The 27,872-nt window shown below is 31.7% G+C and overlaps 2 protein-coding genes across 4 annotated transcripts in view; one reads left to right on the top strand and one right to left on the bottom strand.

The window, feature by feature from the left end:
* LOC136990050 (zinc finger CCCH domain-containing protein 13-like) overlaps positions 1-483 on the top strand; it is a 79,141-nt gene extending 78,658 nt beyond the window's left edge. For all 3 annotated transcript variants that reach the window (XM_067288389.1, XM_067288390.1, XM_067288388.1), the window contains exon 24: positions 249-483. In XM_067288389.1, the coding sequence (XP_067144490.1) occupies positions 249-374 (126 nt within the window). In that variant the 3' untranslated portion in view covers positions 375-483. The remainder of the gene's footprint in view (positions 1-248) is intronic.
* Pi3K92E (phosphatidylinositol 3-kinase 92E) lies at positions 459-27,872 on the bottom strand. Its single transcript, XM_067288394.1, has 20 exons — positions 27,578-27,872; positions 17,122-17,353; positions 16,392-16,621; positions 15,859-16,035; positions 15,705-15,774; positions 15,437-15,615; positions 14,986-15,207; positions 14,675-14,917; positions 14,379-14,438; positions 14,112-14,300; positions 13,916-14,037; positions 11,579-11,722; positions 11,348-11,513; positions 6,480-6,598; positions 6,300-6,409; positions 6,140-6,218; positions 4,983-5,156; positions 4,800-4,917; positions 1,111-1,256; positions 459-1,047 (listed from the first exon to the last, which is right to left on the bottom strand). The coding sequence occupies exons 1-20, from the start codon at positions 27,716-27,718 to the stop codon at positions 771-773; spliced, it is 3,198 nt and encodes a 1,065-aa protein (XP_067144495.1). The 5' UTR covers positions 27,719-27,872; the 3' UTR covers positions 459-770.

Raw genomic sequence — 27,872 nt, 5'->3', positions numbered from 1 at the left:
TTATACCACTGAAATTTAATTTATCTCTAGTTTTGGCATCTAAAACAATATTTAAAGAAAATGAGCTAAAAGTCAGACACAATACCATGCCATTCAGTAAGTCTGGTAGTTATGAAAAGTGATGATCAGACTATAAGTGCCCTATAACATTTTTTTTTTCTGAATTAAGAATTGCTGGAAAATTGGTGATAAAGCTTATATTATGGAAATTATTTTATAAATCACTTTATCAAGTTTTTTATTTTCAGATTTTAGATTCAAGTAATGCTTATCATAATCAAACTACTGTAGATACTGACCTGTACAAATTAAGTGTGGAATTGTGGAAACAAAAAATTTATCCTGTCCAGCAAGTAATTCATGCCTCTACGTAGAAAAACAAACTTTCATGTTTCAGTATACATAAATTATTTGCTGTAAAACGGCCTTAAATATTTTGGAAAGATATAAGCAAGGCAAAGAATAAAAAGTTTTATTATACAATCTTGTGCAATAAAACATTTAAATATTTTTACATTTGGACAGTAACATTAAAATTAAATACCAGTAAAATTAATTTAATAAAATATTTATATTTATACAACATTTTTCCACATTTATCTTGAGCGCTTTAATTTATTGTACTATGTACAAAATGCCATTTGGTTTTATAATTTAATATACAATCTTTTTTATAAAATATTTGTATAACATTTAATGTGATATATCCACAAAATGATTGTTATTTGTACAATTTTGATAGCTCTTTTAATTCTTTAAAACATGCATTCCTAGTCATTCATCTTATTGTCCTTTGCCAAATTATGAGCTAGCCAGTTTACACTTGTTTTCCAACTGTTACGTAATGCTTCTTCGAATTTTAGACGAAAATGGCGCAAGGCATCGACTTCTGACAGATCTAACACAAGAGTATCTGTGAGGTAAGTCAAATCCTTTTCACAAGTTAATTCGGGTATTCCGGTCGACAACATCATTGCAAACAGTGATATAATTAATGATCCATTTTTACGTAAAATTGTAAATGCTTTTTCACATTGTTGCTGAAAACTGCAAGAAATAAATTAAAAATAAAAATGATCCTTTTTAAACGTATATAAATTTCATACTCACCAGTTAAATTCTTGTGCTTTTTGATTATGGCCTCTTGTAATTACATGAACAAAATCGTGCGTTAATACAAAAGGAACTCTTTCTCTTTTAATTCCAAACTTTTCTTTGAAGTTACCCATAATGTGACCAAAATCGATATGAAAGAGCTGAAATAAAAATTTATTGTATTGATATGAATACATATTTTATTGAATTTTTTTCATGTTTGCTATAAACTTGTATCAGATCTCTCTTTAGACCCATTAGTAGTTGGTCACCTAACCAATAGATAGGCCATGTGGAGTTTTCTTGGTTTTCTTCACATGTATAACACCTACATAGGGGCCCGTTTTCTCTTAGAAAGTCCTCTCAGTAGGCACTTCTCCTTAATAGACTGTTCATGTTGCATTGCCTTATCCCATCAGAACCAAGCCCTTTCTCATTAGTTACATAGGATATAGCAAAATATATGTTAAATAATACATTTTGATTTCAAAAAGTTAACATATTGTTCAGATATATCTTTGTTTTGTTATTATTCATTGCTAATGAAAAAGCTAAAATTATTAATTAATTAAATGTAGCTACAGATATATACAAATATAAATATTCCAAATGTTGCTCTCATTCTCAGAATCAAACATCAGAATGAAAAAGTTACCAGTCAGTCAGTCAGTAATAATCATTAATATTGTTTACATCCTATATGTATCTTAAGATAAGGCACAAGTCTACTCATCACTTCTCCGGCATTTTAAATATAAAAAAAACTAATTTGCAACTATAAAAATATAATGGTTTTGTATTATTATCCTTTTAGTTTTTTTCTTGCAATGTAACTTTAGAAACTTGAGCTTAACTAGTATATACAGTAGCTTATTCTTCAGTATGATATGGGTGAACAGAAAAATTATAAAAATGGCATAAAATACATAAAAAATTTTTGGATTACTTCTATAAAGTAATTTAAGGTGTAATGTAATAATTAATGGTTATGAGAAATATTTCATCATAGTTTAATTTTCAATAAAAATCTAAAGTTTTTAGCAAGGAAGAGTATTTTCTTTGTTTTGTTCTCAGTGATGGATTTCAAATAATTATAATAAAAGGATAGATTCAAGAAATTGAAATTTTTTTAACTTAATTTATAAGATTATGATTTTATATATATCTTTTGTAGATGTATAAAATACAAGAAAGCATAAAAAGTTGAAATATACAACAAAAAATAATCTCATACCTGCATTGAATTATCAAAACAGAAATAGATACAGTTTACCATATTTTTATGACGACTGAAAATTATCATAATTTAATGAAATGCAAATTATACTAATATCATCAAGTTAGATAAATACAAGAATAATAAGTATATTTTTTATTATTTTAACTCGATGTAATATTTTGATGACACACAAGGCTTCAAAAGGAATAAACATAAATATAGTCAATGATATTGAATTTATTTTTGAAAGGGAATGAGTATTGTATACTCACATACAGGGTGTGGCACCAAAATCCGGACAAATTACAATTTTTTCCAAACGTATTTTTTATTGCAAGAATGAAAAGATTTACAGATTTTTTTAACCACATTGTAAGGTCATAAAGAATACATTTACTCAATCTATCGTTCTCCTGCTTCAATGACACATGTACTAAACCATCAGCTTCTATTCTTGGTCTGAAGCATGCGCAGGTGCGCTTTAATGTGTCACTGTCCAAATTGGCGAATGCTGCATCAATAGCGGCTCTCAGTGATGCGACATTTGGATTTCTGGACTTGTTCATGACCCTTTCAACTATGCTCCATACATAGAAGTCCAAAGGATTCAAATCTGGGCTGTTGGGAGGCCAGAATTTGTTCAACCAAAACATGTCGACATTGTCCAACAACCAATTTTGCACCGAATGACTTATGTGGGCGGGCACACAATCCTATTGGAAAACATATGGCTTTCTAGATGACAACGGTTTCCATCCACTACATTTCTCAAAACACGCAAACTTCTTTTGTGACATTTTCCCCTTTGTTAAAGAAATACGGTGGCATGACATCACCCTCACTAGACACAACACCTAGCACATGAACATTCTCTGGAAATTTTGTTCTTGCAATAATGGGGACATCTTCAGGGTAGTGGGTGAGCCAGCAGTCACTCCTTTGATTGATTTTCTCATTGACAGTAAAGATTTTTTGTCAGAAAAAAAATTGAGTCGTCCGGCAGCATTGTTTCTTTAAGGAACACAAAAGCAGGTTACAGTGTTCAACTCGCTTTGTCCTGGTGGCTTCAGAAATCATCTGTCTCACTTTAATTGTGTAAGACTTGTAGCATAATTCCTCCTCGATGATTCTGCGCATAGTTTGCTTGCTCACACCAACAACCAATGACAATTTTCAGATCAACTGATCTGGATCCTCAAAAATCAGCTCCTGAGCCCATTGAATGATTTCGGACATCCTGACAATGCGCTCCTTTGAGTGAGTTTTCCTACCAGTGTTGTAAAACCTTTGTTGGACTTCTCCGATTTATTGTACTTTGCGATGACATCATATACAGTCGATCTCAGGTACCCAAAGAACCAAATGATTTCTGTTGCTGAGCACCCAATGTGAACACTTTCAATAATCATGGCTCTTCAGTTATACTCCACACTTGGTTTCAACATTGTGACTGTTTTGAGGTTATGATGGTTTAGTACATGTGTCAAGCTATTTGAATGCCAAACACGACATCTACCGGTGGTATAGAACGGCGGGAATTTGAAATTAAATTTTGTCCAGATTTTGATGCCGCACCCTGTATATAGACATCTTTTTTTTTATCTCATTGTTTTTTAATTTTATAAAAAAATATTTGAAACACTTTTATTTTTTTACTATTTCTTTTATTAATATACCCATGTCTAAAAAATCAGCTTAATCATCTAATCCATAAATAGAAGTCCAGGTATAGTCTACAGAATGATTCATCAGATTAGAACAGAACTGGAGAGAGTGGGAACCAGATATAGTCTAATGAACATTGTGGAAAGAGACCATTTTGCATGTGGTGGAATTTAATGGCCATGTGCACTCCATATCTTTGCATGGGGAGTGTCATTGACTGTAAGAAGGTAGAGAGAAAAAGTTTTGGAACCCCCAAACAAGACTTTTCCAAAGTGCTACAGGTGCAGATTTCATTTTTGTCAACAATAAAGATTGTCAACAAAGTCATTGACGAGTATGTAATGTAATGAAGATATTCATTGCATAGAATGGCTGGCAAGATGTCCTAATTTAAGTCCCATGGAATATGTGGGATGCTCTAGTGAGACAATTTGAGGTTCAAGATGCTTTTATTCAAGAATAGACTTTGCTCCCAATACACCTAATAAACAACATTATAACCAGCATGAGCAATTGCTATGCAGCATGTGTGTGTTTGTGGGTGGCAACCACACACCATATTAGTCATTTTGTATGCAAAAAGATTAACAACAATTCCTAGTACTTTTTATTGTTTTTGGCTTGTTGTAATTTAGATTATATGCTACAAAACAATAGAAAAGCAAAAATTAATGTTCTGCTGTTTTTTTATCAATAGTTCCTGAGATAAAGCCCGAATTAATGGTTATGCTTATTTTTTTTTGAACAAGAGTGTGTTTTCACCAATATAAATTATAATATAATAATAATTATATAAAAGTAAATTTAAAAATATATTTACCTGGCCATTTGTTTTAACCATGATATTATCACTATGTCTATCTGCCACACCAAGTACATAAGTTGCAACACTATAACCAGCACATGAAGCAGTAAACTCTTCAATAGCTTTAGAGAGGCTATAGGAAAATGCATATTTAATGAAAGTGCTACATTGAAATAACTTTAAAAATTAAGTTCTAACCTTTTCTCATCTGGATTATGATCTTTTAACCAAGATAGCAAAGAACCCTTTTTAAAAGCCGATGCCGCCGTAAAACCCTTTTCTTTCTGTATATTTGCAATAGTTTCGGCATTCAAAACTACTTCAATTAATCCCGTTTTATAGTCGGTGGAAATGCATCGATAAGGTGTCATCCTAAAATTAAATATAAAACTATTATTTTCCTCTTGCGAAAATGTATATAGCATGCTCATCACAAGCTTCTCCTACTGAAAATTTATGACAACTAAATTTAAAAACTTGTTAAAGTTTGTTCTATTAAAATGTTAGTTCATAACAAAATTATTCATAAATTCATAGTTCTGTGCTAAAACAAAATGACAATATAAAAAATACTAACACTACGTTTATATTCTTGCCCCATTTAAGTATATTCTGTATTATGATTAATAGCTTGTTAATAATAATTAAGTTTTGTTCCTTATTAATTTTTTCCCTGTATTTTTAATGATTTTATACAGTTATTCATGAAATACAGGGTGTCTGAAAAGTTCTCACTGCGCAGTAACTTTTCACTTTTCGCATTAAAGTACGGTATTGTGTACAAAACCTGTTAGCCATACGTCCCGCATTTCCACTTTTTAGTAGACAACATTACTACTTGCTCGCAAATGTTCTGGCTTTAAGACTACAGTTTTTGAAGACTTCTTTTCTGATTGCGTAATCTTTCATGGAATATGAGAGATTATGCTGTAGGAGAAACTGCAATATTGTATATAAAACTTTACTTTTATATAACCTTTTTCACTGCACAGTAGCTTTTCAGAAACTCTGTATATACCCTTCTTTTATAGTTTATTTATTAACCAATTTTTCGTGGTCCTACATTGATTATCATTATGTGAAAATTTTCTCAAGTGTGCATATTTGATGATGATGATAATGATAATAAATCAACTCTTTGAACAAATTGTAACCTAAAGTATAAGTAACAATTTATGGTATTTATTGATATGCTTTTTGATTAATAAATTTAATAATTCATTTGATTTACTAGGCAGGGCAGAGAAAGTTATTAAAAGAAATCAATAATCAAAACTATTTTACTGCAATTTCTTTGATTAAATATGTCAAACATTACTAATACAAACTATATCATAATATATTAAGTCACACACCTTAAATCAAGTCCTTCATTCTTCCATAATGTATCCATAATTTGTATCATTTGAAGTGTTAACATATCCTGTCTGAGATCTATAACAATATTTAATAAATTAAAAGAAATAAGAACAAGGTATTATTATTATTATTATTATTTTAATTTGAAGAATTTACCATCTCCATTTTTATATATAATAAATATATCTTGTCCATTTTTATCAAAATTTTCAAAAGCAATATACATTGGTTTCATTTTTGAATCCATAAGGTGGCATTTTTCTACCCTGAAAACCAAAATATAATTGAAAAAAAAAAAAACTGAATTTCTGTAGAAATCCAAGTATTTTATCTTACCTAATTTTAGAAAATCTATAGCAAGGATTTAAAGGATTCGGTAAATTAAAAAATGCATCTTGATAGTATCGTTGACTAAGTATGTCTTGCAATGTCGCTTTGATTTTTTCTCTATTTTCCTATAAAAAAATATAGTTGAAAGTTCAATAATTGTTATGTAAAAATTAAATACAGTGTCTTTCAAAAAGAATGCTATCATTTTAAATTATTGTAATTATGTTAATTATTATCAGAGAACATTATAATGTACATTAAAACATTGGTAAACTGTCCAAGTTTTACATTTGCCCGTTACAATTTCTCAATGTGCGCACCTCGTGTCACGTGGCACACATCCAACCAATACTCAAATTCTTCCTATATTCACTACAGCATATCTGTTGTCATTCTTCCCAAAGCAGCCACAATTCTATATCTCCTGCATGCTCAATCAATTACTCATTTGTCACAGTTGATAAATGATTCTAATTTTGCAAACTGCAGAACACAAAAATCTGTTACGGAGTCACCATTTTTGTTTATAGCATTTCCTAGAGGTAGAAGGCAAGACATTTGAATGCAAATAGGAGATGAAACTCTGACAGTTAATCTCTCAATTATTGTATGTTGCATACTTCTCAGGTAATAATTAACTTTGCTACCATTTTAAATTACTATTATTTTCATTTTGGAAAATCCTATATCTTCCTAAGTAATCGATAAAAAATTTTTGAAATGTAGGATAATATGAACAGACTATTCTATAACTATTTTTTTATTTTCTTTTTAAAGCTTTATATGTTGCATTTTAAATCCACACATTGATAAATCAGTTTTTATTCAATTTTATGTAAAAAATTTACATTTGGCACTTATACGGAGTAGCTTCAAAAAGTACATGGAATTATGCTGGGTTCGTCAATTAAAGGTGATGAAAAAGGGAACATGTAATGCATGTCTTAGCTAAAACGTGTCGGGAATAGAGAAATATGTTCAAACAAGTCCAAACTCACTGCAAAGATAACAGAATCCATTCGCTGAAGGCCGTTTACTATGAGACGTTGTGAAACGGAGTCTGACAAAAATGTCTGTGGAAGACCATGCAAATACCGAATTTTGTGTGTTATTGGGGGAAAAACAACCTTCTGAGACCTTGAAGATGCTTCAGGATGCCTATGTTGAATCTTCCACAAAGCATTCTCAAGTTTATGGCTGGCAAAATCACTTTCTTGAGGGATGAGAGTATATCGCTGTTGATTTGTGAAGTGGTCATCTGTTGACATCAACGTCCGACGAGAGAGCGTTGGTTGTATGTGTGAGATTGCGAGGTCAGACAGCCAGCGGTCAATTGAGCAGATTGCCAAGACAGCAGGAATTTCGGTTGGAAGTTGTCATTCCATCCTGCATGATCAATTGAAGATGCACTGCGTTAGCTAAGGGCTGTTTCACACTGCCACCGACTGGTCCGACCGGTCCGACCCGACCGATCCTATAATCGGACCGACTAGTAGTAAAAGAATTCACACTGAGTACGATTATGTCGGTGGCCGACTCGTAAGGACCAATCGGAACGCGTCTTACAGGTCAGAACACTAGCCAATCGTGGTAAGTTTTTCAATTTTAAACAGAAAACATGGCCGTCATTGAAAGGTTGTCGTGTGTACGCGTGTTCGCGGGCTAACGACACCATTTTAGCATTTTTAATGTTGCTTTCTCTTGTAAATGAAATGTATTATGGTGAATTAAAGTAATTCGTTTTGTTAATATCGATGAGTGCCTGCGTATTTCTTAATAAAGTTGTTCTTAAACGAAGCAAATAGACGGAAATAAAAAATCGTTCGTAACTTTTAAACGGTTGATCGTAAGTAATTTTTTTTAATACCAATCGATTCAGCGTATCAAATTACATTTAGATATGTCTACGTCTATTCGTTAATATGAAGTTTAAGACTATTTTTTAGCTGGATACCTTTCGCTTTACTCTAACCAATTATTTTTTTCAATGTCGCCTTTATAATCGGCTCGCCGAATATCATAAAGCCATGGATATTTTCTGACTTCGTTTATTAAAGCTTCCGAGAAAACTTTACCTTCCGCCATTTTCTAACTTCGGATAAATCTAAACTCTGATTGGTTATAGCTTCGAAGCTCTCATTGGCTGTAGCTCACCGACTGCTCCGACGCGACTACAAATATTTAACTTTTTAAATCTGTCCGACTGGAACGACCAGTCGGTCGACCGACTGCTGTTGCCATGGCAATACGACTAGGAGTCGGACCGGTCGGCCCAGTCGGTCATAGTGTGAAACAGCCCTAACACTGTGCAGACCTCGTGCAATTTCTATCTCTTCCCCCAGTTGAAAGATGCCACTTCAAGAATGTGACATCTGTGTTGCAGGCACTGTCACAAGATGACTTTCAAGAATGTTTTCAACAACTATACCAGCATTGGCAAAAGTGTGTGGTTGCCGAAGGACACGTTGCTCGATTTGTCAATTGTACATATACCTTTGAGTAATAAGCCAATTTCGGGAACTTTTTGAAGCTACCTCGTATAAATGCAGTTATCTGTTAGTAATTAGTTTTAAAACAAAGTTAAGCAAAATTCTATTAATAATTCACCAACAAATTCAAATGTCAAAGTTAAATATTTATTTTATTAGATGTAATTTTTAAACAATTATTTGAATTTGCAAAATGAAGTTTTATAAATATTTTTAATTAATTAATTACAACGGTTAAGTTCACGGATATAAATTAAATTAGCATTGAATATTAATTAACTAAATTTGTAGTCAGTAAAATTATATTAACTGTACACTAATGTTTATTATTAATTTGAAAAATTGGGTCATTATTTCCTTATAAAAGAGTAGGGAAATAATGACCCAATTTTTCAAATTAACAATTTAGTCAATCACATAAGAACATTTCAGAAATATATTTTAGATCCACTTGAAGATGTACAGTACTGTACCTAGTTTTATGTAAAATTATTTAGTAAGCGTTACTGTAAATCAATTGGCAAATGTTTTTAGAGAACTACAAAATCATATTACCATTTATATTAGTAATGATGGTGGACATGTGGAAACTTAATAAAATACAATAAAACAAATAAAAAAATATAGTAATAAAATCTGTTGCTTTTGCAACCAGAGGTTTTATCAATGCAATAAGTCCTAATTATAGATTATTATTATTATTATTATTAGTTTCCTATGACTATTTAAAACAAAACCAAGATGTTTATAATGTAAAGTAAATACTATGTATAGAAAATTCACTATTTGGAAAGCTATTCTTAATTAGCCCACCAGTGATTAAGTGGATAATACCCTAAAACATTGGTTGTGGGTTTACATCTGGCTGGCCACATGGAATTTTTTTGTTTTCTTCACCTATCTAATACCTAAATAGGGACCAGTTTCCTTCGGAAAGTCTTCCCGGGAGCCTTCCTTGGCATGTCATCCATTCGTTTCATTGCCTTATTCCACAATCTGTTCTTAATTCAAGTAATTATTTTGTAAAACAAGAATGGATTTTTTTTTTAATAATATGTAATAATACTTCTTGCATATGTGATTTCATATTTATACATACTTGTAAAGTAATTGAGAAACTGTATTAAATAATTAAATCAAATATAATGCCAAAAAATAGAAATTTTTTTAAGGTATGATGATAAATATGAAAATATCTAAAAGCATAAAAGCACAGATATCATTTGAGAGATATAATCCATTTATTAGAGATATGATCTGTATAAAATAATAAGTTTTTATTAAATAGGAACAATTAGCATAAAAGAGTAATAAATAATGACTTCAGAATGTATAGGTCATCATGAAAACTAGCTGCATGTGTCCAGCATTGCTCAGTCTTTTGAGAGGATGGGAGAGAAGGAATAAACGACAATGATCTTAGTAACTAAAATGTACATTTATTGACCTGAGTATTTACAATAATGAAACTGCAATCTTAATATTATTGCTTGTTCATTTTTAAGTTAGGAGACAAGCCTTAGAAGTAGTTGGGGTTGGGAACTGCGCAGTATTTTTTCTAGGATGTTGAAGAATATTCATGCCAAATTTGGTGTGGATACTATTTTTAACATTTATTTCATCCATAGGCTAAAGAAATGATGATTAGTTTGTCAGACCAGTTTTAATATAAATATTAATCATAGTCCCAAAAATAAAGTGATATGTAAAAACTAATCTTGGAGTCTTTAAATAAATATGCATAAATTTTCTTCTGTATTGAGCAAAAAGTAGGGAAAAAGATTATTTTTTTTCGTCATCATATGAGAGACTGAAATAAAGACATTCCTCATTAGGATAACTTAATCTGGTAATAAATGTAATTACAAAAATATCAGTAAGCAATTTTCACAAATGTATGACTTATTTCATGAAATTAACTTTTAATTTAATCACACAGAATATATCCAGTTTGTGATATGTTTGAATATGTAATACTAGTTTGATACTAGTATTACATATTCAAATATATGTAATACTAGTAAACTGCACCCAAGACAAACTGTTCCTACTTCCAGAATGATTGTCAATGGAGACCACATCTAGTGTTCTCTGTTGGCAACCATTCTAGTGCTGAAATTCTGGTATGAGGCTTTTATAAACAACTTGAAAGTACATTTATAGGTCTTCCTTGTAATTTATTTGGCTTATTGTTTTTATTTTTCCTCCTTTTGAACATTTTGACTGTTTGTTTTGCCACTCGAGGCAGCTCCCTCATTTCCTCGCCCATTACATACTATAGTTAAATGTTGCTAATTTATTACAGAATAATATTTAATGTTCCCGAGATATATTAATATTTAATTATATATTGAAAGTGATAGCTTTTCGTTTTACAAGTATTACCTTTTTCTTATTTGCTTCTATTCGCATCATTTCATTAACCGACTTTAGTTTGTTTAATGCTTCCATTTGCCTGGTTAAGGATTTCATATGATCTACGGCACCGTGGCAGTACGCTTCCAGTATAAGCCCAAAACGTACACATACCGAAGGAACGTGCATTTCGGATCTGTTTTATATAAAGAACAATTAACGAACAATTTTAAAAAGTAATTATTATTTTCAAAAAGTTACCTTAATAACCAAAATAGACGATGTCCTACGTCCTGATTTTTCAATGCTCTCTTCAATAAAAATTCAACCAAGTCGCAATGTAGATACGATTCGTGCTTTAATGCTTGAACGAGCTGAAGAAGGTAGCGCGATAGATCTTCGTCACTAAAATATAAATGCATTTTTTAATATTTGTATTACATAAAGACTTAAAGGCTGTTTTTATTTGTTTTCCAATTATTATCATTTTCTTGAAAATTCTAAATTTTATAAAATTTGTATCACGATAATGCTCGGTTCCATCGGCACTTAATCCTTTTCCTTTACGAAAAGGATTACGTGCCGACGAAAATTATTCTGTTCATTAAAAATAGTTTAATTCAAAACATTTTTACAGTATTTAGTTTTTAAAATAAACTTTCTGGACAATTCTATTTAAAGATATACACAGTACAACAAGGAGTTTTGGTAATTGCCATGTTTATTTATTCAGAAAGTGTAACTATATCCACACACCATTATTATTCACAACTTATCTTCCTACAATTTTAATACCTATCTATCTTTTCTAAATACTAAAAATGAATTTTTGTATTTATTTTCATATTTTAAAATTGATTTTTCACAAAATTTATATTGATTATTTTTGTATTATCGTGAAGGCTTTCGATGTTGTAATTTTTATAATTTTTTTAAAATTTTCTATATTCTTAAATATTCAACTTTTATTGTAATAAACCAATTGAATCAATGGAAGAAATTAGTGTCAGATAATTTTTAAACTAAAAGGTAAGATATTTTGTCCCTGTACGTTTTAATCAAACAAAACAGATTAATGTGTATTTTATTCTTCTATTTACTCATCCAATTATCATGTACTAGAATTTCAGTTGCCTTATTGCCATGTTTACTTTATCTATTTTTGTTTTTGCTTTGGGAACCAACTCAAGACTAGGAAGATATCAAAAACAGTATAAAGACGGAATTTAAAAAAATTAACTTTAATCGCAATAGTATAGCATATAATGAGTAAAGAAGAGAAGAGATTAAAAACATACACATAAAATTTATTAAGTTTACAAAACTTTGCATCTTAATAAAAAAAAAATAAACAGTTGTTTAGTTTAGGTAACTAAAAGAAATATTTTTCATTAAATATCTGACCATCCTCAGCTTAGAACAACCCATTTAACAAATTAGAATTCCACTTGTATATGATAGATAATTAACTAAAAACATTTCTATAATCATCAACAAAAGTATTGGCTATGTGAACTGAACAGTTATTTTATGTGCAAAGAAATATAGGATAGTTTAAACTGAATTATTTAGGTAAAGTTCCGTCTTAAGGAGGTATCGGTAAACATATGCCCGAGATATAACCTTTATCAAAACTTTCTGCGTATTTAAAAAAATATATCTTTGAATTCATCAGATTAATAACTAATAACTCAAGTCATTAATTCAATATTAAATACTACCAAAATTTTTGAAAGGTTATATAAAATCAATGAAGCAATAGAGAGAAGCATGTAAAGTAGGTCAGAACATAGATCTCCGGAGGGCTACGAGAGCTTAAACCCTCCTCGTCGACACAAAATAAAATAAAATTTTATTTGTTAGAACTTCAAAACATTGTTTTTAAAAATATTTTTGATGGCAAATATGGTTTATCAATCTTGCACACGTTAATAAAATTTAAAAAATCTATATCTGAATGTATACAACCAATTTGTAAATCACCAATTTAAATTTATATTATTAATTACAGTTTATTTATTTATTTATGAATGGTTACGATTAATTACAAATCAATGGATTCCATGGTAATGTCTCTTTAAAGATTATCCATTGTTCCTTTCGTTATTAGGATTCAAATTATTAAACGTTTGACAATTTTTTTAAAGATACTGTTAAATGATTATATCTATAAAAGCCATTATCATGTATTAACTCTTTAATGCAAAATGACAAATAATGTATTATCAAAAGTCATTCCAAAATCAATAGATATTGTAAAATTCTATTAATAGGAAATATTGAAAAAATAATTTAAGACCTCTTAAGCACATGATAAAATGGTGACAGATAGTGTATTATTGTGACCAGTTAGTATGTTCTTGCTGAATAATATACAGATACGTTTTACTACAGATCTAGTTATTGTATTATTGTTTATTCCATTGCTAGTCATAGATTACATTATGTTTTTATTGAATAATTTCATAATCAAAACTACCAAGTTTTAAAGTTTTTTAAATTCATTTAATGTTTTCGTGTTAGAAGTAAGTTAATAATTATAGATGCTGTTTAATTCTTTATATTTAAAATTATAAATGAAGTTAAAAGAAAGCAAACCTCATATTCCTGAGACAGTTAACTGCAAAACTTCTAACTGTCTGATCAACATAAGCAAAATCCAGTAGTTCCAAGGCATGTGTAGTGGGTAATTGTTGCCAGTTGAGTACTACATCAGTTATCTTCATTAAAAAGGAAAAATAAATGAATATAGAAACATAATACAAATCATAACAAGTGTAAGTATATTCTTTACCTCTTTCACAATGCAAGGATCTTGCCATTTGACACAATTAAGAAGCTTGGGAAGGGCATGGGGAAAATGCTTTTTACAATCGTGGCGTAGAAACCAAAGAAGTTCTTTTTCCTGTTCGTGCATTTGATGTAAAGGATCTCGATCACATATGTGCTTTAATTCTTCCATATATGCCTTACTGGCATGCGGCTATTTCGAATAACTCATTAATAAAAAATTTTTAATTTTGGTATTTAGTTAACTTTGATTTTTTAAAACCCAAATTACCATGGTTCCGGTCGACGATTGATTCTCGGGATTTTGCTCTTCACACGTGTGTTCTAACATCTGTCGACAGGAAGTTTTGTATTTGGCGTAAAAAGATTAATTAGAACAACAGTGACACGTTATACCTTGGTGGGCCCAGGAGAATTTGAATTAGGAGACCCCATGTATAGTGTTGACTTCGGACAGTTTTCTTTGAAGGAATGTTTTCATATAAAAGATTGGTTTAGAGCCCCAGGCAATTGGCCTTTTTTGCCCACAGGATAACGCGCCACTGCTAAACAATAAAAACGACTTACTTTGGAGTAGCTGGGATAAGAAATGGAATGGTCGACGGAGTAACGATCAAAAGTAATCATAATACCAGTGGAATTTTCTACGTTTGGATTAGAAACCACAGTTCCCAATGGATTTAACATGTCTTCAGTCTGATGATCTTGAGAAAAAGTCCACATGGGAAGTAAAACTGGTCCCGTTTTTAAAATATTTTTAAAATCATAAACTGTCGTATTTACCCAAGCGACGGGATTGGCGTACAAATCCTAATAGAAAAATTGGTTTAACGAAGTATAAAACTAAGAATTAATTTGAAACAATTAAATTAAAATACCGTTTTCAAATCACGATATCTGGGTTTGCTTCCCTTCGCCGTCTTCACCGGTTTGTACACGACGATGCATAAACGTGTCATTCTGGGTATGCAACATACCGGAAGATCGAACTGAATATCTTCGTTCCAGTGGCATTCGCCATTTTCCACAATGGCATCGTTTGTCGACTGTACTTCGCATAACATTTCGTAGCCGTGAAACAGTCCCAACTGAACTGCAACCTTAGAAATTTTATAAATGAATAACCATATTTCTTTTTCTAATTAATTTATAAAAGTTTAACATTAAATATTATTCGTAAAAATTAGGCAAATATGTGACGGAATCTAATATTTAACCAGTGACATTCATCCGAAGTTTGCATTCGAGATATCGATCTCAAAAGGGATGGCAGATTCCATTATATAAGCATTCTTATGAATATGCTTGAAATTATTATTATATATTTACTCTAGAAGATTCTTCGCAGTTCAATTTACAGCAGTAATTGACTCTGAGAGAGAAACTTTCTTGAATTGTCCAAGCTGACAACGTTTTCTGTTTCTTCCTCATTGTTGTGGTTCCATAAAACGAATAGGTGCGCTTCCTTTCCAACTTCTCTAAACTTTCATATCCGTCGTCTTCGTTTACTGGTAACAATTAAATTAAAAATTCTCATTTATTTCCATTTAATTTACACCATGTGGTACACAATTTACGCAGTAAAACTGTAACTTACACCTGATGCTGGCAATGGAAACGACTGTTAATTCCGGTGTTTTATCATCGGCTATCATCTGTCGGATAAACTGTTTACAGATTTAAAAATAGACGATTCTATAAATTATAATCTTCGTTAAATATTTAAAAAAAAAAATGGCTATTCTTATTACCTTATATTGACTAATGGGATACGGACCGAGTAGATATTTATCCATACCACAAAGTTTAAAGATGTAATCTTCGGGAGACTCGACTTCATCTCCAGTCATATGAGACTTCTTTACCATGACTTTTTCCATCAGATCCTCTACGGTAATAGTGTGATGTATCCAAAATGTGAAACTAACCTAATATACACAATAAATTTTGGTTAATGTAACCCTTGGAGCCAAGATGGCGACTCGTCTCTGATTCCAGCAAGGAAATAGTGGGACGCACGTTCTAACCTAACCTATTCTAATAATTCGTTTGCTAATAATTATGGTAATTTATTAGAATGGGTTATGTTAGGTTAGAACGCGCGTCCCACTGTTTCCTTGCTGGAATCAGAGACGAGCCGCCATCTTGGCACCAAGCGTTACATTAACCGAAATAGTTAAAAGTTTCCAACCCGCGACTAACAAACTACCAGTCTTCGGTGATTTTTATCCACTCGGGCACAAAAACTTCGACAGAGAAACATAATACAAAGGTTTATACTCACCGAAGAATTTTCCAATTTAATTGACAATAGCAGATTTCCATCTTTTAAACGTGGAAGTAGGTAATCTGGAAGTTTACTGGACGATTCCACTTCGATTGGATAATGATATAAAACTTTATCGATCCATAAATTATTTTCTCTTTCTCGAGAGATTTCTTCGCATAGAACCCGCATTTTCCACCGAAAATCATTAATTTCTGGATTTTTGAGAGCGTCGAATTCGTGTAAACCTATAAATAACAGTTTTACAACTTATTTCAATCAATATTTTCAACGTGAATTTAAATCATTATAATTGTATATTGAGATAATATATATATATATATATATAGCCACTTTGATCGTAGAAAATCCCAAAAATTTAGGGTCGTCTATCAATTGTGTGTACAGTTTTTGAGCCGTATTTGACTCCCTCCTTGTTGTGTATAATGATGTATTTTTGGAACATCCCCTTCCCCTTTAAATACCTGCGTACAACAGTTCGTAGACATCGAAGAAATTACTTTAAAAAGTTGTTCAAACGTTTTCTAATTAGTACTGGCTTATAAGAGCAAATTCGTATGGCAACTAATACCACAAAATTGACTACGTAGCCTCTGCTCGACCCTCTCCTCCGTCGTATACAATGATGTTCCCCTCCTCTCTTAATTACGTGTACAATTTAACGGCCCGTCTATAATAGAGTACAATAGTAAATTTATTTTGTGAATCAGATAAAAAAAAATCGAACCTTTTCCAATTAAACTTCCGATTTGAGCGTTGAGTAATTTTTCTGCTTTGTCGCCTTTCCTTTCGACCAGTTTGAGGATTGCTTGAAAGGGCCTAATATCACATAACAATCGTTGTTCATCGACGAGTTCTTCTTGTTCCGCGGTGGTCGGTGTCACGCAAATGAACACGTATTTTTGTTTGTCGTGCAACATCCCGTACAACGGATGCTTCTGCGCTTCCTCCCAAACATCCTAAAATGACAAATTTTAATTAGTATTTTCATTTTATAAAGAATTAACTACTGGATATTTACTTAATTTAGCATTTTATCATTACAACTTTTGGAAAGGAAAAAGATTAAATGTTATTAATTTAAATTTCTTAATTATTTTACATATTTGAAATTGGCGTTAAAGAATAGAATGGATGAGTACAGTAGATCCCCGTAACATGGGTTCATATAACACGGCGAAAAAATTGCGATCGTGTTCGTATAACACGGTAAAACGTCATCGCCGACTCGTGTCGCGACAGGATTGGTCGAATCTGGACCAATAGCGGATATTGTACAAACGGTTGAGTTTAAACGAGCACTGGACCTACTAAAAAACATTTATTATTCAACGGCCACACAAATTATATATTTTTATTAATGATGTCTCCAAAGTTAAGTTATTTTTCGCAGAAAAATTCGCCGATCAGGAAACACGCGCCCGCCGTTCGATGAGCCGCTCCGCGACGAAAACGAGCTTAAGCAATGGCGTCGTCGAACGGTACGCACTCGGTAAGTAATCCTACAATTTTTTGTTTATAGCATAGTTTATATGGATTATTCCCAAAAAATTATACGTGATTTGGAAATGTTGAGTCAAATTAGTCTAGAATCGATTAATTTTATGGAAGAAAACCTTTCAAACAGCCGTAACCCCTAAACTGCACACGTGCCGGGCTGTGATTGGCTCATGTAGTTAAGTGACTCGTACAACACGGATTCATATAACACGGAACGTATCTACCGTGTTATAGGGGGGTCTACTGTACAGTGGCGCCTATGGACAGAAAGGAAAACTGGGTCCCCTGTTGCTGGGGACACCAAACCAAATAATTTTCCCAAAAACTTACCCCGAAGAAAAATGCATGAAGTTGACACTGTACATGGGGCCCCTAATTCAAATTTTCCTGAACCCCATGAAGCTATAACGCGTCACTGGATGAATGTGGTTTTGCTAAATAATTTATCTAGAAATTCTCTCACGTAATTAAAATTTCCAATGTACAGTCGAACCTCCCAATTATGGCCACTTCTAAACGGATGCCAAATTTTCGGAAATTTTTTTAAACCAAAAATACATACAAAATAAGCTCCGAAGAACGGCACTTTTTACGTTGCCGTCAGTGGCCATTGTTGACTGTATCTGCAAATACAGTAATCTCTACGGTCCGTCACTCGCCAGTCCGAAACGTGCAGTAATTCGAAACTTCGCCGCAGGGCAGAACACGCGAAATTCTCGTGTTATCACTTGATGTATTGCAACAGAGGTTACAGAACACATGAAATTCTCGTGTTATCATTTGATGTATGCAACAGAGATATACACATACTGTACTGTAATCAGTACGGTATATGTATACGAAGATCAATATCCGAGTGGAAAGTTGCCCCACGGTTTAATCAACATTTTCACTTTTCCATTAATCATTATCCAATGATACTAGGAAATTATTTACTTATATAAGAGAAATAATCACGCATATTTCGTTTGGCAATAACTGCAATAAATTATTTCGTAACGGTGTGAAAGGGAATAGCGAATAATTGAAAAAGTGAAAGAGCTAATTAACATAGGAAACAAATAGGCATTCGGCGATTTACATAATAAATATGAAACACGAGCAACGAATTATTATTATTTTTATCTATAAAGTTTCATTAAAATGCAATTTTTAACGAAACTTTTTCTGTTTTCGCATTAAAATAGATGACGAGGAACAAATTTCAAATAAACAGTTCGGTTAGGTAAATTTAATAAATGGTAATATAATAACCTTTTCTTTTTTGTAACTCTCTCCGCTCTGCGGGCACTAATAAAGCCTTTTTAACCGCCTTTTTTCAGGCCCTCTTAGTGTCCCTCTTGTGGGCACTAAGAAGGCCTTTGTTTTAGCAAGTCCATTATGAGTTTGGTCAAGCCCAGGGCTGCCAGGTTGTAGGGGACGGGGCTTGGCATATCGGATCACCACCTGAAAATTTTCTGAAGCCTTTTCGACCCCGTCCGAATTCGATCCCGAATCCCCCAGAGCGAAAGACTGCCACCTTGACCGGTTGATCATTCGGCCAATATCATTATACCAAAATGATTTTAAATAGTTTCAACGTTATATGTTAGCCCATTGTAGGCCTGGCCGAACCCATAATGGGCCTACCAGTGGCCAGATGGTCTCCGTTCCCTGAACACTGGGAGTTCGGTCGTGGGTTCGCGCCTCGCTCGGACGGGCTGGCCACGTGGAGTTTTCCGGATTTTCTCCACCTCTGTAACGCCTAAATAAGGGTCAGTTTCCCTTAAAAGACCTCCCGGAAGGCATCTCCCCCTAAACAGATCGCCCAAGTGTTGCGTTACCATAACTTAACAAACATCAAACAAAAGAGCACCTTAATTCCCACACAGCGGAAAGAGTTAAGAAAAACCATTGATGACAGCAATCTCTTTATCAAAACTTGAAAAGACAAAGGTGACATTCCTACGTACCTAAAATGACAGACTAACAAACTTACCGGTTGCTACATTGGCTGCCTGATAAGATTCACTTGCATCGGGTAGCCATTGATAACTCATTAAAAGAAGTAAAAATTATTATGAATGTCATTTATCAAACAGCAATAGGCAAAATCTGTGGCGTGAAAGTTAAAATAATTAAATAAAAAATATGGCCAAAATAGGAGCGCAAGCAACAACAGACGGCTTTACTTTGTAGAGAGTCATGGTGTGCACCATGTGCTTGCCTAAGCGAATATCGTAATTTTCTAGGCTTATATACTATAAAAACACGTCACACATTTAGTACAGTCTTCAAAAGTATTATTCGTAATTATTTCATGAACAAGCAAATTTTAACTTGGACAAAACACAGTTAACTTACACAATCCCCCTTTTATACACAATCCTTAAAATATGTATTTAATAATTGGAAGAACTGTTTTGTTTGCATCTTTCCTAATTATGATTTGATTACAATTACAGATGTAATTTATTACTAGAACAGTAATGTCAGCCTGAGCAGCAATTGTTCCTCGTTCGTCTCTGATCTGTGTTAGTAGAGGCGGAAAATTGAAACCGTTACTCTTACTTTTTAGATAAATGATTAATCTTCATGGGGCAGTAGGCTCGTAAAACGGACTGGACAAAATGAAAAATGGATATGATGATGAGGTATTGTTATGACGTAATTTTAGCACCAGTGTAAATCTTTCATCTTTATTTCCCAGTATCGAGTCTTTCATCGTAGCCTATCACTATTAAGGCGCAAATCTATTGCTTTGGGGCATCCAAGATCAAATTCGAGCTGACAAACACGGGAATTTTTTATAAGAGATTTGTTCCGTATGTTGGGCCCCTTACTGTCGGTCTGGACACACAAGACGGGCCCGATAAAAAGGCCCTCTTAGTAACCACAAGGCAGAAAGAGTAAAAAAATTCGAAAATGTTTAATAATTATCTCAAATATTACATATTTTATGGTACCGTTTTAACTGAATGGATACACTTTATTTGTAAATTTACAAAATATTGAATTTTTTAAGTCCGTACGCTGATTTTTATTTCTTTAGGACATTTCAAATTATACCATCAGATTATTTGAATAATATAAATAAATATTTCATTAAATTTAAGAATTATAATCTGACAAATAACTAGATGTTTATAAAAAATAATAATAATAATAATATACGTGTATACTATATATATCCTAAAACAATGAAAAATGTAAACAGGAAATATTACATTTTTACGAGTTTCAATTAGCAGAGTAAGAGGAAAAATACAAAAAACAAAATTTATTGTTTGTTCGAATGCAATAAATCAAACAGAGTTATCCTGTCTTTCAGAAAATTCGAGAACAGGAAGTAAATATTAAGAAAACGTAAGACTCTTTTCCTCCCATTTCAAGAGAAAAATTGTCAATTTTTCTAATGATTTTAAATGTATTCTTTAAACTCTTTCCCCCCTGTGGGCAATAAGAGACCCCTTTTAGTAGGTCCATTACGGGTTCCCGAAAATTCTGGGTTTTGAAACCCGTTTTGATTCCGGATCCCCCAAACGGTATGCTGCCATCTTAACCGCCCGGCCATCAGGCCATTTTAAATTTCTGTTTCAAAAAGGAACACCACAAATAGCATAGTCTGTTTCAAATGAAAAGAGTTATGCCATTGGTTTGCTTAATCAGCTGTAATAAATCCGCTTTACAAAGCAACATACTCTATCGTTAAGGTATAGCGAAGGATTGTGATTTTATAATTTTTACTACTGCTAGCATTAGTTACTGCGTTTAAAATGGCAAACAACCGCTGTGGGAGACCCGGGATCGAATCCGGACGGGTCGAAAAACCCCAGAAACTTTTTGGAGATCGTATATGTCGGGCCCTTTACGGTTTCGGCAGCTCATAAAGGGGCGGCCCAACTCATGATGGGCTTGCTATAAAGGGTCCTCTTAGTGTCCACGTGGAGAAAAGCGTTTTAAAAAATAGCATAAAGGTAGCACATCTACTTATATAGAACAAAATATTCTTTATATCGGCATTTAATATTGAATAATGATATAATTCTTAGCACAAAAGTAAGTTCTGGTGTCTTTTTTTTGGTTAATGTTAACTATGGTTCCAAAATGGCGGCTCGTCTCTGATTCCAGCAAATAGAAGAAAGAAAACAGTGGGGACGCACGTTCTAACCTAACCTATTCTAATAAATTACCATAATTATTACCAACAAAATTATTAGAATAGGTTAGGTTAGAACGTGCGTCCCCACTGTTTTCTTTCTTCTATTTGCTGAAATCAGAGACGAGCCGCCATTTTGGAACCATAGGCAACATTAGCCCTTTTGTTAAAATAATTAGTTAATTGTTATAAATTTCAATTTTGAAACTTAAATTTTCAATGAATAAAAATATTGATGTTAAAAACAGAAGATAAACTCTCAGTAAATATAAAAAATTTTGCGCGATAATAATGGAGATAAAGAAATATACACACTCGTCATTTATTGCCTAGCACATAAGATCGAAAATATTTAATTTAAACTGGTTCAGTACGTGATTATCTCGACCGCTTTCAAATCAGAAGAATAAAAATAAACAGAGAGAAACGAATAATTTTTCTCCTCCTTCACCGTTTAATTTTTTTTTAAATATTTTTATATTCAGCAAGTAAGATATAACAGAAAAAATAAAATGAAATTACTATGAGAACCCTAGTTTAAATACACGATAGACGACGACCTGAAGGCTGGCCTACTGCTTTGGAGGATCCGGGTTCGAATACGGTGAGAATAAACCCCGAGATTTTTATCATGAGGTACAGGTTATGTCGGGTGTCGTCCTTCACAACCCGGTTTCTCCCATTGTGGGCCTGGCCGAATTCGTAATAAGCATTTTAAAAAGCCCTCTTAGTGCCCGCAGGGCGTAAAGTTAAAATTGAAAAATATACACAGATAAATTTTATGAAAGAAGAAATGAATAAGTCTAAAAATCGGGGCCGCCGAGAGGGTAATGGGTGCCTGGGACAAAATACAAATTGGGGGCCCTATCAAATTAAATTATATTAAACAAAAACGTTGCATAGGAGCCTCTCTACTTCCTTGAAACCCGGGACAATTTGCTCCTTTTGTCTTCCTTCTGGGTGTCTCTTCTAAAACTTAAATAAAATTTTAATTAGAGTCCTAAAATTGATTTCAAATAATATTTCACAAAACACATAGAACACACGTTTTAATTGGAGACATTAGTTTTAAATTTAAATGGAATAAACAAACAGTTTTATCCAGTCAATATGTAAATGATGTATAGATTAAATATTAATGACAAACTTATTTCGTTTGTAAATTTTTTAAGATTAGGAAACAATAGAATAATAGATATTTTTATTATTTAATTCAATAAGTTTCATGCTCAGTCTGTTTATCATTATAAATTGAAAACAATAGATAAAAAGTCGGCATTAAAGCTAATTAAATGCTATTAAATTTATCAGGATTAATTCCTCTTGAAGACTTAATTCTTTTAAAAATCTAATTATGGTTAAATTAAATTAACAAAGGTTAAAGTTAATACAACAATACGTTATCATTGCTTACTCTCGATATAATATTTATTTAATATTAGGAGTAAAATATGAATGCTCCACAGTTTTATACAGTGTTTTTCAGCCTTTTTTTTTATCTCACGTCACCACCTCACAAAAAATATTACAGAAAAGCCAATAAAGGGCCTGTTTTGGAAATACTGCAGAGGGCCCACTCGTATGTAGTTACGCCACTGATTAGTGGAGTACACTAATATGACCCCTACGGGCCTCTATTATAGTTAACTAGAATCAATTACATACAAATTTAGTAGGCTGACAATACATAGTGTTTCAATTTTTTCTTGAATCATGTCTTCGACATCGATACTGTTTTGTTTTCGCTTATTGAAAAATTCTATCAATGATTAAATTATTCTAAAAATACTCATTACTTTAAATATTTTTTCGATATTTTATATAAATTTCCTTTTAAAAAATTATCAATAAAATAAATTATTATATTAAAATACCCAGTTTATTAAGTTTATTCAATACACGGTGTTAACTATTCTTGAATTATTCGAAAGCCATGAATTCTATGTATCCTTTCAGTAGATGACTATAGGCATTATTCATCAAACAATTTATAAAGTATTAAAATATATACTCTTATAAATTAATTAAATCTTCGTGAATGAATTATCTTCATTCTTTGTCAAGTCTATTAGCATTAATTTTTTGGTTAGATTTACCTATGGTATACAAAATGGCGGCTCGTCTCTAATTCCAGCAAACAGGAGGGAAACAGAAGGGGGCGCACGTTCTAACCTAACCTATTCTAATTGGTTGGTAATAATTATGGGTAATTTATTAGAATAGGTTAGGTTAGGTTAGAACGTGCGCCCCCTTCTGTTTCCCTCCTGTTTGCTGGAATTAGAGACGAGCCGCCATTTTGTATACCATAGGTAAATTTAACCGATTTTTTTATTATACTTTTTATCCTTTCTATCATGAGTTTACTAGGAGGGTACAGTTCATTTCCCTGTTTAATTTATGACATTCTGATAAAATTAGCCTTATATTTTTAAAAAAAGATTCTAGAAATTTAATTTTAAATCAGACATTTTTAATGATTACATAAAATTAACTCATTCTAATCACAAAGAATCATTAATTAATTATAAATCTTAATATTGTGTAGCATATAATTCAATATATCCAGTCAATTTATGTTTATAATAGTTTTTAGATTAAAAATTGTTCGTTATATTCTAGAAAAGAATAATTCTACAATCCTCGTCTTTCGTGTAAAATGCGCACTCCACCTCATTTACATAAATCTTTCGATTAGCTGTGATATAATGAAACTAAAATATTAATTATATTTAAATCCGGATAAGATTATATGGTCTAATGAAGTTGGTATTTAAATTGTCATTTTTAAATGATTAAAGTTTTCTTTAAACGATAACAGGCAATAGTCACACCATTTTTAAAATAAATGTCAATTGTTTCCTTTCGGGATTGTCACGCATCAAGCAGCGAAGGAATGCTTTTCTTTTTTACTCTATTGAAATTTTAATTCATGGCTCCAAATAAGGGGAAATTCTGACAAATTTTTTCATTATTTCTCACTCTAGGTGTAGAAGAACAAATAGCTTTTTTCATAATAGCATAAGGCTTATATAAAACGGGAGTAGAAAATCAGAAGTCAATCTTCGCCAGTTTTTGTGTACGTATCGATCGTCTTCTCTAAAAATCGCAATTCTTATAAGCTACATTATCGTTGAAACAGCAGAGAAATGCTTTGTCCAAATAAATATTTCACTTCTTTTCTAAACCGGTGTTTCATTCTTATTTTCGGAGTTATATTTCTTCCTAGAAAATATCTTAAGCTTCCTTAATCCGTACGTTATTAAAATAATTAAAACACGAAGAAAATACAATTTGTTAGAAATAATTAGAAAAATTGATCCTTGTACAGAGCTGTTATTAAATATATTTTCTAAGAAAATTGCCATTAGTTTATAGGCCTGTCTATAAAATAAAATGTTTAATAATTCATTCTACAACACCTTACATTGTATGGTCGTTACACATTTCTGACAATTCATTACTTTCTGAGTAAATAAGCTAATGAAAGACTGATTAATTTTTAATTTTTTCCAGTTTTTACTGCTTGTTAACCTGTTGATTGATTTCCAAGCTTACTTATCTATAATTTATCCTTTCTAAGAACTTCAATAAGTACATATGAGCGATCAATTCCTTCCTTCATCTAACAATTGCCCTTAGCAGTTAAATTTCTTCATTATACCTTTCTATTTTTTGCATATTATTGGATAATTTTTCATAAATTTATTCACATAAATCTTTCAATGGGTCTACTGCATATTCACTAGCAATCTTTTTAATTTAAGATGAAATTCTTGAGAGAAATTCAAGAATTTATATTCATATTGCTTATTCATCATTCTGTTTAATATATATTATACTATATTAATTAAATGCATAGTTCACATTAAATATTGAGTAAATATTTGTTTAAAAGGAGTTTAAAATTGGAAGAAAATTTCATCTGATAGATGTAATACCTCTATCTCTGACTTAATACCTAATTTACATACTGTGTTAAAAGTCTGTCCCTTTTCTGTTTGTGTGGCATAATTAATTGAATAATTAATACAGATAATTAATTTATATTTTAAAAAAATTAATCATAATAAAGTCATTTTATCACATTAAAAAATTAGATAATCTCTTACTATAATTTTTATCTATAAAATTGTATACAAACTCATTTACAATTATACACAAGATATAACAATTAGATTATTACTTTAATTTATCAAAATTAATAATATTATGGAATTATGGGCTGTACTTTTGCTGAATAATATGATATTTTAAATTAATACTAATTCATTTTTGTAATTAACTGTATATTAAATCTATTATAAATTGGCAATTACTGTTTACCATTATTACAAATAATAATGAATTATTGTGTATATTAAAATGGAATTCTTTATTTAAAACGTGGTCAGCAATCGATTATTAAATGTGAAATTATAAAACGTTATTTTCTATTAAAAATGTCACTAAAAACAAATTATTTTTAGGACACTTCTAAGCGATAATAGATAGAACCGGGAAGTAAATCGGGAGGAAATTTCTTAGAAATACGAAAGATATCGTCTAATACACTTTAAATATACGATTTCATTTAATCGAGAGCTTTAAATTTTCTAATTTTCCATAAATGATTTATCCCGTAAAAATTTGTAACACGAAATAAGCGACAATAGAAACAAAAACATAAAATTTCAAAAATTTTTCAGTTGTTTGCACAGAGGACTTTTGCATCATTCTATGATTTTATTTCACACAATTACGTAATTAAACGAATAAAATATCCAATACAAATATTAATAGAGAGTAAAATTTCTCTAAAATAATTCAAAAACAACCACCGGAACAGAAGTGTGGACTCTACCTTTATGAACTGGAGTTATGTATAAAGGTAGAAACACATACAACGAAACTAAAATACATAATAAATGCTACAACATACTTTCTTCAAATACTAGTACATTAAAGGGTTAGCACACAATTGCCTTACATGCTTCCTAAAATGCATTTTGTTCCCTGTATTACAGGCCCCTTAGACTTCATTATGTACTACGTATTTGTACAAAGTATACTGTATTATATATAAAGGGATTAAAGACTGGTAAATAATAAATGCTGTAAATTTGCTATACCGAAAAAAACGGAAAATTTTTGACTTTTTTTTTTGATGCCAAACGTGCTTTATCTATAAGTTAGAGCGAGATAATAGAATTTAGACAACGATAACAGGAGAAAATGCATTTACTTTTCGGACAACAACGGCACCACACTAGAAAATACCAGAGAAGGAACATTCTGTGAAATTTGACTTCCCGAGAACAACATTCGTTTCCGTTTTCCTAAATACAAATCGGCGTAAACAGAATTATTTCAACTATTTATCGCCTTTTCTTGTATATCGCTAGAGATAAAATATTCTATTCTATTTACAGTGTTTATCGTTAATTCTGATTTACTACGAACGATTTTACTGTATACCGAAATTATTATTACTTTAATACCAAGGAATAGCGAACACGCTCTGTATCTATTGTATAACATATAAAAATGCTTCAAAATATACATTTACCTCTTTTATTTCCAACAAGGTCGCATCCCTGTTCACTTCGAGCTGAATCAACAGACTGTTGGGTAGGAACACATCGATTTTGACTTGGTTTTGGTCGATCTGATGAGACCAAACGTCTAATATTACAGAAGTTGGTGCCATGTTACGTTGACAAGTGCAGCACCTCTCTATCCATCCGCTCTCTCTCACACCCGGAATCAGGTGTTACTCAACTTCCTATTTCCGTCTGTTTTACTTCCTTTACGAGAGATGGCACAGCATTCGATTTTCTACTCCACGAAATTAATCGAAGTTT

This window comes from Centruroides vittatus, unplaced genomic scaffold (assembly GCF_030686945.1).
Source record: "Centruroides vittatus isolate TY-2023 unplaced genomic scaffold, ASM3068694v2 scaffold_861, whole genome shotgun sequence".
Taxonomy (NCBI): Eukaryota; Metazoa; Arthropoda; class Arachnida; order Scorpiones; family Buthidae; genus Centruroides; species Centruroides vittatus.
The sequence above is the reverse complement of the archived record's forward strand: the minus strand, read 5'-3'. Positions and strand labels throughout refer to the sequence as shown.